Here is a 17,601-nt window from a genome sequence, read left to right on the forward strand (position 1 = left end):
CTCCCTTAACTCTGCCTCATAGTTGACAGTCTAACTATATTTACTCTGTTTTGGAGGATTACTATGTGCCAAGCACTGTACTCATATTTTCTCATTTTATTCACCCTTCTTCATACCCTACTATTACGTGCACACATGAAAAGCTTCCTGGGTTTGCGTAAATATTATCTCCATTTCACAGATTTGAAAAATGAGACAAAGAGAGTTTAAATTTATCTTAGCTCATGTGGTCTGTATATGGCAGGGCTCCAGTTCAGACCTGCTAGATGTCAGAGCTCTCTCCACTGTGTGCTGTCCTGCTTTTTACCTGGTAGGTTTTCAATAAAAGAATGTTGACTAACCAATTCTAGTACAATACTTTCAATAGAGTTGAATTAGGAAAAAAAGTTTTATTGAATTACCAAAGAAAAAACTCTTAATAATGACACCCAAATGACTAAACATATAACTTTATTATGACACCATTATTATTGCACTTTAGGAAAATTCAATATTTTAGAATCAGAACTTGGAGCAGTCAAGATATTTAGCCATTAATAAATTTTATTATTCTTTTTTTTAAAAAATGTAATTGATCCAGAATCTAGTAAATTGTAAAATAATTATGACATTTATGAGACATCTGACTAATTGAACTTGAAAGTACAGTTGATGATGTTAAAGAATTATTGTTAACATTTTAGGGGTATTATGATATAATGATATTGTGGTTACTTCTTTGAGTCCTTATTTTTAAAGATACGTATGAAAATATTTGCAAATGAAATGATATGATATCTGGGTAGCTTCAAACTAAAAGGGCAAGAAACTAGGTAGAGATATAGATAAAACAAGATTGAACTGATTGGTAACTGTGAAACTAGGTGATAGATAAATGGAATCCATTATACTATTAAATTTATATTTGCATATGTTTACTTTTTTCATAATAATTGTGTAAAAAAATTCTCAGCAAATTTATTTAACAGTAAGCATCTTTACAAATTTTTAAAATATGGTTTTATTAATGAAAATTCAAGGAATATCTCTATTCCCTAGGGACTTGGTTTAAGGATAACCTTTGCTTAATACCTATATGTGCCAGGTGCCACACTACCCACTTCTCAAACCTTGTCTCCTTTAATTCTCACCTGATGGAAAGTGTTGTTCATATTTATGGTAAGAAAACAAATGCTAGCCCTCTGCCTCGTGTGTCCCTCTGGGGTCAAGGACAGCAGTTTCAGGGGGTTTACGAGTATAGTATAGTAAATAGATAAACCAGTAACATAGTTGTTTATTATCATTATCAAGTATTATGTACTTTAATATTACTGGCAGCACAGTAAGTTTATTTACACCAACATCACCACAAACACACGAGTGATACATTGCGCTATCTAATGCTATGAACTTACTACGCTGTGACGCCATGAGGACCACAACCCTACCAGGCTACAACCTTACGAGCTACAATGGCATGACGGGTATGACATCACTAAACAATAGGAATTTTTCAGTTCTATTATAATCTTCAGAGACCACCATCATAGAAGAGGTTGGTCATTGACCAAATCATCAAGTGGCATATGACTATATAGAGTTCACCTCATATGCAGTATGGTGACCTATGTAAAAGGACCCACACAAAGTGGCAATACCTAGAGAACATTTCAGAAAGAGGCAGAGTAACCGACAGGTTGGTGTATTCTCTGCTGTTAAATTCTTAATAAGACAATCATCTGGGAAACAAGTTTAATATAGGCTTTATTTAAACTAATATGATAATATTGGTTATAAAGATTGCGTTAGTTTTGGGGGGGTGGAAAGGGAGATCAAATAAGTCCTCTTGTTTTGGGGTACTGGTTAGCAGTTTTAAGTAATTCAGTTTTCAATTTCTTCCCCGATCTCTAAAGTTCAAAAGGTCTAAAATAGTCTATGGTCCCAGTTGCTTCTTTAATTTTCTAAATTCCAGCTATTATTTAAATAATATACATTTATTACTTCAGCCCCAAAAGTATTCAGTACAAAAGATAAAAATACAAACAAATTCGGCTATCAAACTAATAGTCATTATGGAAAATTTGGAAATCATAAAAACATGAAGCAAAAAATTGAAAATTGCCCATAATCTCACTACTCAGACACTAAAATTAACTACTCAGGTTCGCTATTCAAGAAAATCTAAATTAAACTGCTATTTGACAAATGTCAGTTTCTTTGGGTCAACATTTGTAACTTTTAGAGATTAGAAGTAAATGGTTGCTTTATGTTTCTCTCCCATATCCTCAGTTCGGTATCTAAAAAATATAAATTTGATAGGAAATATAAATATCTTAATAGTGTTTGTCCTTACATGCTAAAATTATGAATAGTCCCTTTTCCCTTTTCCATGGTTTAAAAATTTCTGACCAAACAAAAGACCAAATTTCTGTGTTGTATGTTAAATAATAGCAAGTCCTGCTTAAAATTGCAACAAATATACAGACATTTATTAGCAAAAGGACACAAAAATATGACTTCTTTTTGAAAACTCGGGGAAGTCCCATTCTCTGTCTCTCAGCCCTTGAGCAAACACCTCGAGAATGTCAGGTTTACTCTGAGACAGTCATAATGATGTCCTGAAGGTGGCATCCACCATCCTGGCCAGATCAGTTGACAGATTTCTCCATGAAGTGGGAATACAACTCAAGACCATGGAACTCTAGATCTTGAGTGCTTTTCTGATGGTATGCAGGTTACTGAGCTTTCCAGAGTCTTATATCTCATTCATGTATGGATAGGAGGCCTGTTCGATTTTGCATATTTTAAACAAGACTCGTTTTACCTGTACGAAAAATAACTTATTTTTTATGCTCATTAACAAAGTCTCTGGTATAGGTTTTAATAATAATTTTTGAACTGCCCAAGAACCTCTTCAAGTGCGGATTTCTGATAAGGATATTTCAGAAGTTAACCAACAGCCATTGAGGTATTCATTAACATTAATATGTGCACACATATCTCACTACATTATACTAAAGTATTTTGTGTTTCACACAAAAATATTTTTTCAAAATAGATTTTTTTATATTAATATTCACATTTGTGGCCCCTTTAAATGGCTTAAATTTAACTACATCCTTTGCAAAAAGATGACTAGGTATAATGTGTAAAGGTAATGTGCAAATGAAATGTATTTATTTCTCAATGGCAGGAAGCGAAAACAAAATTTTCATAGAAATTATGTGTTTTTTCCCAAACTCTCACAACAGCAAGAACATTCTCCTATATAACCACAATACTATTATTATACATAAGAAACTTTACATGGATACAAAATATTATTTATATAGAGTCCATATTCAAATTTCTCCAATTATCCTCAAAAATCTGAGAATCCTAGAGTCAATTAAATTTGCACATGTTACATTTGGTTGTCATATCTCTTTAGTGTCATACTTTGAATTTTTCCATTGGTTTCCTAATAGTTAAATTCTTTGGAGAAGACTTCTACATAGGTAGCAGTGTGTGCTTCTCATTGTATCTCATGAAGAGATACATAATATTATTTTGTCTCATTATTGATGGTGGTCAGTTTTATCACTTAGTAAAGGTGACAGCTGTCAGATCTCTCTAATTTAATTGTACTATTTAACCTTTATAATTAGTAAATAATCTGTGGGGTGGCACTTGAGACTATGTGGATATCCTGTTCCCTCTAAAGTTTTTACCCCTCGGTTTTAGTATCTACTGATACACATACCTTGTCTGAATCAATTATTTACATTGGTGTTGTAAAATTGTAATTTTTCTCATTTTATTTTTTCTTCTATATATATTAGTGTACAAACTTTCATAAAGAGATTTTCCATCTTATCTTTGAACTTATATATTTATTATTTATTCAACTATATGCGGTAACCATGGTCTTTTGTTGTTGTTGTTATAATGCATTAATGTCATAATTGTCAATGCTGAAATTGTCCCAAATTTGGACTAGTTTGAGCAACTACAAAATACTACCTATTTTTATTTTATATATCTCCATCATTTTCTTTGTACTTCATTGTTTTCTGTCACAACCTGACATTCTAAGGATGTCATCACTATATTTCCATACACATTTTTGTTTATTCATGAGCTTTCTAATATCTTCCATTGGTGTCTCTACTCATTCATGGATCAATATCACACTGTTTTAATTACAGAAGCTTTGTAGTGAGTTTTAATATAGTCAACCCTCATTGTCCATTTTTTAGGGTTCTCTTAGCTATTTTTATATTTATTTTGCCATATAAACTTTAAAATGTACTTGAATAGATCCATAAAACAACTGTATGTTATTTCTATTGGGATCATGCTAAGTTTATTATTAAGATAGAAATAAATGATAGCTTAATAATGTTTGTTCATGCTATCCATAAAAAAGAAAATTCTCCAAATTTATTCAAATTTAGTTTTGTATCTTTCAAAAGTATTTCAATTTTTCTCTCATAGCTGTTATACACTTTCTGTTAAATTTATTCTTAAATAAATTATTTTATTGCTACTAATGCAACCAAAGTTTTATCTTCTGTTACATCATCTAATTAGCTATCATTTGTGTATATAAAACCTTCTGGTTTTTGTCTTTAATATTCTATTACTTTACTGAATTTTTACTGAATTTTTTATGTTAGTATTTTCATTATTCTCTCAGACTTTTCAAATACACTACAATATCATTGGAAAATAGAAAGTTTCACTTCTATTAGAATTCTTATGGCTCTGCTGTTTATTCTAGTCTGATTGCAGACTAGCACCTCTATATATTAGACTAGTACCTCTACTATATTTTGAAATTGTGGTAGAATTAGTGGATATCTTTGCCTTATTCTTGGTCTTACTGTGAATGCCTCTAGTATGTTCTATTAAGTAACATATTGACTTTGGGACTGCATTGTGCGTGTGTGTGTGTGTATGTGTGTGTGTGTGTGTGTGTGTAATCAGTTTCTACTTTATTTGTTTTAATTAGGAATGGTTGTCAGTTTTTGTCAAAGGCTGTTTTAGCATCTATAAGGATGATCATATAATTTTCTACTTAGATTTACAATCATGGTAAATTTTGTTGGTAGATTACATATATTGAACCATCCTTACATTTTTGGAAAAAATTTTACTTGAGCATGATGTTTTATCTTTATAATGAATTCTTGGATTCTCTCTATAGTTAGATTTTTACTTCCATATTTAAAGTGAGATTGATCTGTAGTTTTTTGTGTCTATGTGCTAACTTTATAAAGTTTAGATGACAAAGTAATTCTTATTTCATAAAAATATCTTTTAGATTTTCTTTTTTTTATACTCAGAAATAATTTAAGTCACAGATGTATACGATCTTTGCAGATTTACAAGAATTCCCCTATGAAACTTGGGCCTAGTCCTTTTGTAATAATCCCTTCTATTTATTCTATGAAAACTGGACGCCCTTATATGATTTTACAAAGCAGAATGCTCCCATTAACTAGAACAGATTTACTCTTCTCTACAGAGGAAATACCGGTATATTCTTCAAAGTCTAGCTCTAGATCATATTCACACTACATCCCTTACTCAGGGACAGAATCAATCCCTCCATATTTCTTTCATACCCATAGCAGTGTGGATATGTCTTACATATATGATCGCCTGTGTTGTAGCATGCTTATTTATGAAGGTGCCCACTTCTCTAGACTCTGAAAGACAGAGACAGTGATTTAATCACATTTAATTCTTCAGTCACAAAAATAATGCTTAGCTCTTGGTAAGTGTTCAATAAATATATTTTGAATGCTAATGAAGAGAAGGGAAAAGACCCACTTCTGTGAGGACCATAGTCTATTCATTGAAAATGTGGACCCTTGGGTCAGATTACATTAGGATTTCTTTTTCAGTTCCTCACTGGCATGGTGTCACATTGGCCACCTACTCTTTTCATTTTGTTCTCATTTGTAAATATATATAAAATTTCATAGGGGAGTTTGTATTCAGCACACACGTAAAATTTCTAGCTTTAAGTATTATATATGCTCAACACATAACTTGCTCTCCATTTTTCCCCATGTGAAAGCCCACTGCTTGGTTTTTTGGACAGTTCCTAATATAATCATGAAATACAGCTCTCTCATCTGTAGGATCATAGTGTAGGATCCAGCCTACTAATAGTAGTTTCTTCTGAAAGTGTCTATATGCATGAAATTCTCCAGTTCAGGTCAACAACCACAAAGAAATGAAGGTAATGTGTTGTGCCTCTGAGATTTTTACATGCAACATTTGTTTTACAGTCATAATTTTACATTAGTTTAATGTAGCTAAGAAATGTGTATTCTACCGGAGTTCTGAACAACAATGCATTGTATTCTGAACAACAACATTGCAGTCCTCATACCTGGGCTTCCTTCCCAGTTCCTGTGCAATTTCCCCAGACAGCAAATTAATTAAATGGCCTTTGGCCATGATTCTTTCCCTTGAGTCAGCTTTTCTCTCCTTCAAAGTGTAGGGATAGTGGGGATTTAATTAACCCAATGCCTGGCACATTGCATGCACTCAATAAATATTTGTTGAGTCTTGGAATTCTCTTCAGACGAAGGTCACTTCTGCTATTGCTATTAATTTATGAGCATATCAGTGATTCCTGTGCTGATAATATGACAATGAACAGGACTTAAGAAAAGTTAACTCATAACTTACAGAGATGTATCATGAGAATTCAGATTTCAACTCACTTATTCTGAACATATTCATGTTGGTCTAATGTTTCTAAGGCTGAGATTCCACATGTAAAATTCTGGGATTCTAAAAATGTAAAAACTGCAGCGATTACCTGGATATTTCCACCAGAAGGAGCATGTGGGATGTGTGTGTGTGTGTGTGTGTGTCTGTGTGTCTGTGTGTGTGTGTAAGCCCTGGTCCTCATACTTTATATAAACTATTATCTCTTCAGCAAAGTTATTATTGCTAGTTCAATCCCAAAACTATACATAAATTATGAACAGTTTAAAGTCATTTAAAAAAAAAAGTTTTTAACAAATATTTTACCTGAATAATGTTTTTACTAATCTAGAAAAATTTTCTTAGCTGTTTCCATATTTAGCATTTCTTACTGATGATGTATGTTGTGATGATGGCAGTGAACAGAAAAAAAATGAAGGAAATACATATAGCACTAAAATTTTACTAAAATGAATGTAGCACTAATTTGAAATCATAATTTAATTTTTAAGTAAAAAATCTGATTTTCCAGAGTGTCATTCCCTTAAGGCCAGATTTTTATAGGCCCAAAGCCTCTGTGAATTTACTCAGCTGCTTTGAGGCTTTTCATATTTCCTTGTTTTAGGTGCTTTGATTTTTTTAAGGGGTATTTTTATACTAAAATAAAACAACTATTAACACTAGCCTCAAGGGAAAAAGGAACTAATACACCTACAGCTTAAAATGTTTCAATACTTTGCTTCTAAAATCTTATACATCTTTTAGAAGTTGAAAAAATAAAAGCCACCTCTGCCCCCCACCCCCCCAAAAAAGTTTGAGAACAAAATGTCATGATTTCAGAAAACAATAGCAAAAGTACAGGTGTAAATACTATAAAGTTTGCCTGTGAATAACATATTAACTTTAAAATAGCTACTATCCTTTCTTGGTCATGGGCACCTCTATACTGCCATCATTACCACATGATGCAAGAGTATTGCAAAATGTTTTTTGCGTGGTACCCACACAAAAGTGAAACGAGTTGCCTACTGAAAGAAGGGCCATTTATAGAACATATTTGCTTTCACCAGTGCTGGGCAGTAATGGAAAAGCAGCGTAAAAAAGTAATTTTTCTTTACCTTGCTTGGAGCAATTCTGACCTGGAGAGCCATATACACATCCTATGTCAAAGAGGTGGTGAAAGCTACATTCCTTATATTGAAGACATCTGGAAGAAGAGATGATTGTCGCTGTGAGGTTTTCAATTACTCCTGAAGACTAAGGGTGAGATGCAATAGTGCAGGATGATTGGATTATACAAAATGAGACAGAAGCCATCTGTGAGCCACACATAAACTGCTGAGTGCCAAAATGAACATCCTTATTAGACAACTGAGTTCTAATACCATTTGTAGTTTGATCAAGTTCGAAAGATGAGTTGATCATTTTTAGACAGTGCTGCCAATGGGCAGGGACTTGAAATTCTCCCTGGCCGTGTGAGTAATTACTGTCTCATACTTAAATTAGAAACATGGATTTTCAGTTAGGAGGTCTTGAGATTGTCTTCAAAGGATGGTGCTGTCGTTCATGTTGAAGCATAGCCTGTTCTCTGGGTTTCATTCCCTAGGACCACAGACTGCTGGAAAAAGAAATCATTAAACCCTTTTACATCATGGCAAAGCAATATAAAAATTCTGACATTCTGTTGGAAAACAGAAGGATTCCCATCCTCTAAAATAATAGCCTTTAGACAGTCAGTGAAATGTTTTCGAGAACTGCCAGAATGCAGTACTGGAGCTCTATGTCTCTCTGTTACCCAAGGCTCCAATCCAGAACCAATCTTTCATTTGCCACATTTAATTCCCTCATCTTTTGATTGGCACCCACTCGTAGATGGGAATTTACCTGTGTTCTCTTATGCTTTTCCCATTACAGCATCTTTTTAACTTTTACACAGAGAACGTTCTGCAATAAATGCCCCATACATAAAAAGCATGGCTCTGGTAAAGGTGAAAAGAGTGTTTTTAGCAAGCCCAGGGCTTGATATTTTTTTTAAAATGTTTTTAAATTTGACTTTTATATGCATATTAATAACACTATCAATGCTCTTTTGCTAATATGCCTTAGACAATTCCTTTAATGTGTGGTTGCCTTGTGTCTCTGCTTACATTGTAAATTCTTTCAGAGAAAGGATCTTTCTTCTGTCTGCTAATAACTTTGTAACAGCTCCCAGTGTCTGCTTCAGATTTTGGCACATAGTGAACTGAGTAAAATGTTAATTATTTGAATCCTGTGCCTTGCCCTGTTTGTAACAGTAATGGGCCAGCTTTTCTCCCTGAAGAGCTGAGGGGGAGCTCTGTGGGAATGATTCACAGTCCAGTGCTGAGCAAAGAACCTATGCTTCACTTGCTCTACTCTCAACATATGCAGAGTGTTTTATGTACAACTTATATTCCATTGGAATTATTTAGTTCAACTCTAACCACCCAAGATTTATCCTCTCAAGAAGTTGGCACCATACATTGGGAGCCAACACTAATTTCACTGCAATCATCCATTGGATAAAATACTGAAAAGTCCTGGTTTTCTGTAATCACACTAGAAAAATTAGCCAAGAGAATATATTGGGTGGAGATTATGTGCATGTCTGTGTGGTGGCAACTACAATAATAAATATCTTTTATTTGAATGACTATTATGATCTGCTATGAGAAATCATAATATATAATCTAGAGGCAAACACCACACACATTCGATAGGTCTAATCCAAGTTTTTTCATTTGCCATTAGATTGATAAAATATATACATGTGTACATATCATATATACATGTGTGTATATATATGTACTTGTGCATACATATATTTCTTTTTACTCAGCACACGCATGGAAGTTAAGAAATAAAATATTGAAAACTCTTCACTTTCTGGGTTCTGAATTTTGCCCCTTGATATTTTATCATGTTTTAATGTATTTGCAGTCCCTTTGTATAACTTGTATCCAGGGTTCTTTTTGTTAAAACCTAACTTAGCTACTTCCTTTATAGTAGAGACATTCAGAAACTTCAAGGTTTTAAAAAGATATTTTCAAGACAACAGGACACAGTTTAGAACTTCTTCCTGATAAAAATCAGAGGAGAAAATGAGTTCAAGTTCACAATCACTAAACCTAAATCTATGGGGCTAGATGTTTCCAAATTTGGAAAATTTAAAATTTTAGAAAGATAATAAAATCAATATAATATATCACACACCCGGGGGTCTGGAACTTTACTCTGTATTCAAACACATTATTTGAGCCGCAAAATGTATGAACCTTCATTCCAAGTGGAATAAATAAAAACTTTAAATAATTTTATGTCAGTTTATGTAAGGTTCTACCACCAAACTAATTCAGGTCAAGTAATATTCTACCACCATAAGAGTGATCAAAATAGATTTCAGAGCTTTTTAGGTTTGGCTTCATAAAGAACAATTGTGGACAAATACAAATTTAATCATAAGAATCTGAAGATTGGTATTGATGTATAGAATTCCAAATACAATTTTAAACGACATGATGCTGACAAAGATGCTGTTTTAGCAAAATCAATTATTCATAAAAAGTAAGAAAGTAAAATTCCTTCACCCTCAATGCCATGATTAAATGAAACTGGTTCCCACTAAAGCTTTCTGTTCCTTCTATCATAGTTGGCTTTGCCTTGGAAGCCTGGCACTGTATATTTTTAGTTTTACTGATTCTCTCTAAACTATTTCTCCCTTTTATGGTCTTCTACCACATCTGTTATTCATTGCCTTTTTGAAATTAAAATAAAGTACGCTATAGGATATCACTAAATTATAAAAAATATTAAGAACAAATAGTCTATTTTATTTCCGAGAGCCATAGAAATACTGATCAAAGTTAAGGTAATTTTTTTCTGTTTATAGCCTTAACAGAGTTTCTTTTAGGTGTGGGCCCATGTTAAATAGAAGATATATGTATACATGTATAATTACGCAGTTATTTCATTCTTTCAATTTATTGAGTAATATATTGTGTGTTAAAAGATAAAGTCACAATAAGGGACAGTATCTCTAAACAGTAATAGCACAGAATCAAAAATCACATGGTGTGGTGAGTTGTTATGAATATACCACCTTATTAGAAATAAGTTTCATACTCACTCCCATAAACTTAAACCAGGGCAACTAATAACTGCAAATGGACAGCTGAGTTTCAGTATCTCATTTTACCTACTTTTAGGTCAGTTGACCACAGTACTGGGCCTTGAAATGGGCAATGGAGAGTACAAGAACATTATGAGGTTATAAAAAAAGAACTGGAGAGTACATACATTGCATTGACTTGAAATAATACCCAGGAAGAAACATATAAGTTAGGCCAAATTCAATATAGTGATCACAGAGCAAAAGTAAATATCGAATGATGAAGTTACAGTCCTGATTCAAAGAATGAGAACTGGATTTTCAATAGGAAGAGAATATAGAATGGTGGAAAGGGGAGGGGGAGGGCATTCTAAATAAGAGAAACATAAAATAAAAAGTAAGTGAGTATAGCCAATGAGGTCTGCTTTGCTAGAAAATGAGAAATGAGACCAAAGCAGCAGAGAAATGCTAATTGGTAGAGACCTTAAAGGATAAACAAGAGAATTAGATTTTGGTTCAAAATAAAATAGCACTGTTCTTGAGCAGTGGCGTGACAGATAAAATCAGCATATTAGGGAAATTATTTTAATAGGAGTATAGAATAGAAGACTTCAGAGAGGATATCGGTTGGTTTACTGGAAAGGGCTTAAAATTTGATATTTATGGGCCTAGAATATGTGAGAAGGATTACATCTTTAAAACTACCTTGGTTACCAAATGGACAACTTTTATGACAAGGTGCTGAAAAAGAAAAAGAAAAAGAAAATGAAGAAGAGTAAAAATGACTTCAAAATTTTCACAACAAAGTACAGTGATTGATGCCACTGATAAGAAAGGTAAGGTTAAGAAAACAGAAAATGATGTTAGAATGGCTATTATCAATAAGATAAGAAATAATAAGTATTAGAGAGGATGTAGATAAAAAGGAACCCTCATACACTTCTGGTGGGAATGTAAATTGTTACAACCACTGTGGAAAGCAGTATGGAGGTTCCTCGAAAATTAAAAATAGAGGTACCATATGACTCAGCAATCCCTCTTCTGGATATCTACCTAAAAAATTGAAAACATTTATTCGTAAAGATATGCACTCTTATGTTCATTGTAGCATTATTCATGGTAGCCAATACATGCAAACAACCTAAGTGTCCTCTGATGGATAATTGGATAAAGAAGATGTGGTACATATATACAATAGAATACTAACTTATAGAAACAGGTAACAGTATAATGGTTACCAGATGGGAAGGGGATTAGGAGAGGATGAAAAGGGTTAAAGGGATCAAATACATGGTGATGGAAGGAGATTTGACTTTGGGTGGTAAGCACACAATGTAATCAATATAGAGATGATGTATTACAGAATTGTACACTTGAAACTTTTATACTGTTATTAACCAATGGCATCCCAATGAATTTAATTAAAAAAAAAAACATGGAAAGAAATACAAAATGAGAAGCAAACTGTTGAATTCAACCCATTAAATTTCGGGGCTAATTCAAACTTCAGCAAGAATCAGAATCACCTGGCTGGTTTGTTAACACAGATATGGGGACACATGCCTAGAGTTTCTGATAGGTCTGGAATGGACCCCGTATGTGCATTTCTGGGTGCCACTTTTGAGACCGCTGATTTAAATCACATCCTCTGAAGATGGAGGTCTAGAGCCAACAACGGTAAGTGGGAGAATTATCCAAACCCAGGTCACTGCTGAAACTGCATTATGGAAATTTCTGATTTACAGTACTTTCCACCCTTTTTGTATTCTTTATCATTTGTTTCCTTAATTATATTGCTGGCATTAAAGTGAAATAAATGTTCAATTTCTGGCAGTTGGAATAAAAGGGACTGAAAGTTTGAGAAATAAAAACACATATTCTGAAAATAGACAGTGAATGTACAAGAGAAGATCAGAGCATAGCTTTGAAGGATGCAACAGAAAGGGATACAGGAGCAAACTGCAAGCAGGCACTATGTGGTAGTAGGAAAGAGGACCTCTGGGCACCTGACAATCTACTCTAGAAATTTCCTCTCACTCTCGGTGAAGAAGAAAAAAGGTAGAAAGTTGAAAGGAAAAGTTAATAAGGCTACTTTGTATTTTAATTATTGTCAAGTACCCAGGTGCTTCAATGAAGAGTTTCATGTACATATAAATTACTTCTTTGCCCTAGCACATTTGCAGAAATCTAAATGAGATGTTGTTCCATTTAAAATTTAAATAACTCCCTTGAGAAAATGCCAACCAGATTGCTTCAACTAGAAGCCAATGCATAAACATGTATTTGGTACTTATTTGTTAATGTGTTCAGCATCTTAAAGTATATTGGTGTTTTTGCATGAAACCGAAAGTCCTTTGTAATGTGACTTGATGACTCTAAAATGATGTGCAAAAAAGTAAACAAACAATACTGTAGTAGATGCAGAGTACACTATTTATAGAAAGATTTCTCCTCCCTTTCAGAAGAAACGGTTACTAAGTGTGATACTTCCTGATTCCAAAAGGGTTTAGACATGCCTCAGCTCACATTTTTTACAAAATGGCAGGTTCAGATCCACAAGTGCGACTTAACTGGTGACTCAGTAGAGGGAAGAACGCCTGAGACTCAGAGCACTCTGACGATTAAGGGGTGAACTTGGCTTTGTTTAGCAGGCTCAGGCTGATTGAGTCAGCCTCGGTTCTGGCAAGGCAGCTGCTGGCAGAAATGTGCAGTCATTTCACATTCTCTATATTCTGATTGGAACTTACCTCTTACAAGAATAATTTGAAGTTAAAATGGGGGGGGTGGGGGAAGTTCAAGTCTAATGTTTAATACTTGAAAATTAACGACTTCCATGATCCAATTGGGGAAATTTTTGACTAAAAATGTCCCTAGGGTTTCTTGGACATAAAATTGTTTTTTGAAAACAATAATATGATGAGTTAAGAGTGAATGAATCAGAAACATACGGATTAAATTTCCCCTGAAATTTTCATGGATTTGGAAGTCATGGAGAAAAGGGCACTTGGCAAGATGCATTTGAAATTTTACCTAACCGAAAACATTTGAGAAATAATCCAAGGTGCCTTGGTGGAAACAAAACTGTGCCAAATTCTCACATTTTTATAAACTGCAGTGCAATTTGTTAAAAAAGGAACAAAAGTGACCTAATTGTAAGTTAATGAAGACGTGGAATATTGCTGGTACAGCAGCTAGCAAGCTCTGCAGATAAGCACCAGGGATCAAGCTAAGAGTGTTTAAGAGCAAATCTAAATCAAACAGGAACCATAGTTCTACAAACTATGAATCCTCTGTGTTCACACGTACAGCAGGGAGACAGCCTGACGCTGTCAAGAGAAGGTTTTATTTGCTGGCTATTTTTCTCCCTCACTTAAATGAAAGGAAAATCAGCAACAACAATAATAGCTAAAACATTATTTTAAGAAAAACACATAGTGATGCTTATCTGTATGCATTACAAGCTTCTTGTTTGTTTTTAGTTACAGGATGTCAGTAAGCTGATACGCTGAGGCTGAGACTATGCTATAAAGGCCTTCTGATACTTCTAACATCAGGTGAGACTGACAGGTTTACACTAACGGTGGCACCTTTTCAAGTCAAAATAAGATTCAAGTTGCTTTATATGTATGTATTAAGTCATTAACAAAATGATTTATGAGCAAAATAATTTAAAGAAAAAACTCAGTACTACTGTCTTCATTGTGCTGAATATTTTTCAGCCTTAGAAAAGTTCTTAGTGTAACATTTTTTGGCATGCCCTTTTCTGGTGGATCAAATACCAACATCCCGTTCATATTGGATCCATATAAGATCCTATTCAATAACATATTCATATTATAGCATAGAAGGTAGCTATATGAATAAAGACGTTTTCTAAATATTCATTGCTTAGTTTAAAAAGAGAGGTAAAGAAGAATAGAATACATAGTGAGACTTTATGGAGATGGAGACCAGAAACTATGATAATCTTTGTAGTACTCAATTCACAGACTTAAAATTTAAACTTATACCATGGACATGAGAAACAATATCAGAAACCTTGACTTATTCCAGATTTGGTCTTGATCCAGGGTGTGAGAATTCACTTTTTCTTTCTTTGTAGACGAGTTCTAGCTCCCCAGAAGAAAGACTTCTGTGAGCATAAGATTTATCATAAGCATTTTACTTTTTGACTAATAAGTTAGTAATAACACCAATTTTTAAGTGGAATCCAAGATTAACTGGGGAGTCATTTATAGAGCACATCCTGCTGGGTGTGTACATTATTACTTGGGCAAACTAAATTAGTTGCATAAATAACATTTGAAATATTTGAAAGTCAGTCCCTCTGGCTTTTTAACTCTGGCAATAATGTATCGTGTGTAGGAAAGAGGAACTTGGAAAGGGCAAAGAACAATGCGAAAGTGGGTGTATGTATTGAGAAAATGGTAAGAGAGACCCACAATGCAAATACTGGATTTCTGCAGTCTTTCTTTAGATAAAATATTATATCCATCTAAAGGGGATAGGGGCCTTTATAGTTCCAGGGAGGAGGGCCTGAGGCCTTTGTGAATGTCAAAATTTGTGAGTTCTACCATAGTATACAATTCTCTAACAAAACAAAAGCAGAAGCACAAGTGAACATCTGTATACCTCTTCGGACACATAACGATTTATCTCTCTCACTTAAAAAGCACATTTTTACTGTTCCTGGTACATTCTGAATCTGTTTTACAATCTGCTTGAACTCGTTTCCTTATAGAGCTCACGGAGAACTCAGTTACCGAATAGAGCAGAGCCACTGTGAACCTCAATATACCACTTTTCAATATATCAGACATTTCTGGGGTTTTTTTGGCTATAAGCCATTAATTTATTATAACAGCTTACTCCATCTTCACTTTCATCTTTAGTCTTAATTGAATTTCTTTCCAGAGCCTGTTTTTAAAAATACAAATGTGTCTCTTTATTGGACTTCCTCCATGCACCATGTTAGAGAAAGAAAATATACTTATATAGAGGTGAGGCTATTGAATGAATGGCTGAGATCACACCTTAGTGAGGTGACCAGTTCTTACAGATAAGCTCCACAGTATATGCAACTCAAACTTGGATCTCAGACTGAAGGTCATCTCCTCCAGGGGGATTTTCCTATCCCTTTTCCCACCCCAAGTCACCCAACTGCTTAGTTAATGATTCTGCCTGTGTGTTCCCATGACACCCTGAACATTGTCCATCTTGTCTTTTGTCCCTTCCTAGTGTGATTCCTTCTTTATTGGTTGCTTGTTTACTTACTTTTATACCCACAAGACTGTACGCCCTCCGAAGGCAAACACTGTGGCCGACCTGGTCTGTTCCTGTCGATAATCAAAGCACATAGAAAAGTGTCCAGGACATAGAAAGAATTCAATATGTTTTAATACATACATAAATGTATCTGGTGACATTCAAATATTTACAGTGTGTTACTAGAATGTGATATTTAGTAAAGAATTATATGTATTTGAAAGCATGAAAACATGAATAGTGTCAAGAATATACAAAAGTTGAATAGGCTTAAATATGATACAGAGGTTAAAAATGTATCTTTTCTTTAGAAACAATTACAATAATCCATTTTATATAACTTTAATTTTTTTCTCTTCCTCAACATTGACTACATTGTTGACAGCTTTAAATTTCATTGAGAAACCAACTGATGCTAAAACTTACTGCTTTCAGCTTGCTGATAACATCCATCTATGTTTCGAGGTATCACATTTAACAGACCCATGCTTTTTATCATTAACATTTTTATTTTGTAAAATAATAAAGGAAAGGTCAGTGAAGATTAAAATGATTGTGCAAACAGTGCTGTACAAGCCAGAAACTTGGTAGAGCCAAAACAGCTGAGGTTTGGCAGGTGGCAAACGACCCCCACATGCAAACTATCAGCAAATTTCTCAGCATCTTCCTCCAAAGCATGTCTTGCAGATATCAATTCCTCTCACTTTCTCTTACTACCTCCATAGCCAAACCAACATCATCCCTCCCTATCCTTTGTATTAGTCTCCTAACACCTTTCGTTTTATTTTTGCCCCCATACAGTACCCTGTTTACCCATAGAGCAGCCAGAAGGAACCTTTAGAAATATTTCAGATCGCTGGTATAAAGTCCTCTTTGGCTTCTTCCTGCTTTTAGAAAAAAAGATTCTGATTTCTTATTCTATTATACGAAGCCCTCCCTGACGGGGCTGGTCTGACTGTATCTTGTACCACCCAGGTCCACTCTTCTGCCTGCCATCGACCTTCATTTTGTCCCCAATATGCCAAGCTCTTTCTCACCTTGCGGCCCTTATGCTCTGCTCCTTCTGCCTGTGAAGTTTTCCTTCCTTCTTCATTCTTTTTTCCAGATCTCAGGCTATCTGCCCTCCAGAGCAGCTATCTAATGACTCCAGTGTCTCATCTTATTTGCATCTCTGCATAGAAGTCATTGCTTTGTAGTGAGTTTCTTCTTTTTTGTTGTCAGTTTCCTCACAAAAATGAAGCTCTTTGAGAGTAGGAGCCTGTGTTTCTTGGGGAAATTGAAGCTATTTGTTAATGAGCAGTTCTCAGATTTTCTTTCTACAAACCAAAAGCTGATTACACCTTTAAAGACAAAATTATGTTAGGAAGATTCTAAATGCTAACGAACACCTTTTGTTCATGAGATTCCTTTTTTTTCTGAATACACAGGATTATTGGGAAAATCAAATACATGTGAAATACTACAAAAAAGACTATACACACACAAAGGGGTAATGGAAAAAACATACCTGGCACATATAAGGC

General features: G+C 34.2%; 1 protein-coding gene across 1 annotated transcript in view; it reads right to left on the reverse strand.

Moving 5' to 3' along the window:
• Window positions 1-16,565, reverse strand: part of TMEM244 (transmembrane protein 244) — a 40,148-nt gene extending 23,583 nt beyond the window's left edge. Inside the window, 2 exon segments of the mRNA XM_015600060.1 lie at window positions 16,088-16,149; window positions 16,505-16,565. Of these exon segments, the coding sequence (XP_015455546.1) occupies window positions 16,088-16,149; window positions 16,505-16,565 (123 nt within the window).
• Between the last annotated feature and the right edge of the window lie 1,036 nt (window positions 16,566-17,601).

The sequence above is a fragment of the Pteropus alecto genome, unplaced genomic scaffold, assembly GCF_000325575.1.
Source record: "Pteropus alecto unplaced genomic scaffold, ASM32557v1 scaffold79, whole genome shotgun sequence".
NCBI lineage: Eukaryota > Metazoa > Chordata > Mammalia > Chiroptera > Pteropodidae > Pteropus > Pteropus alecto.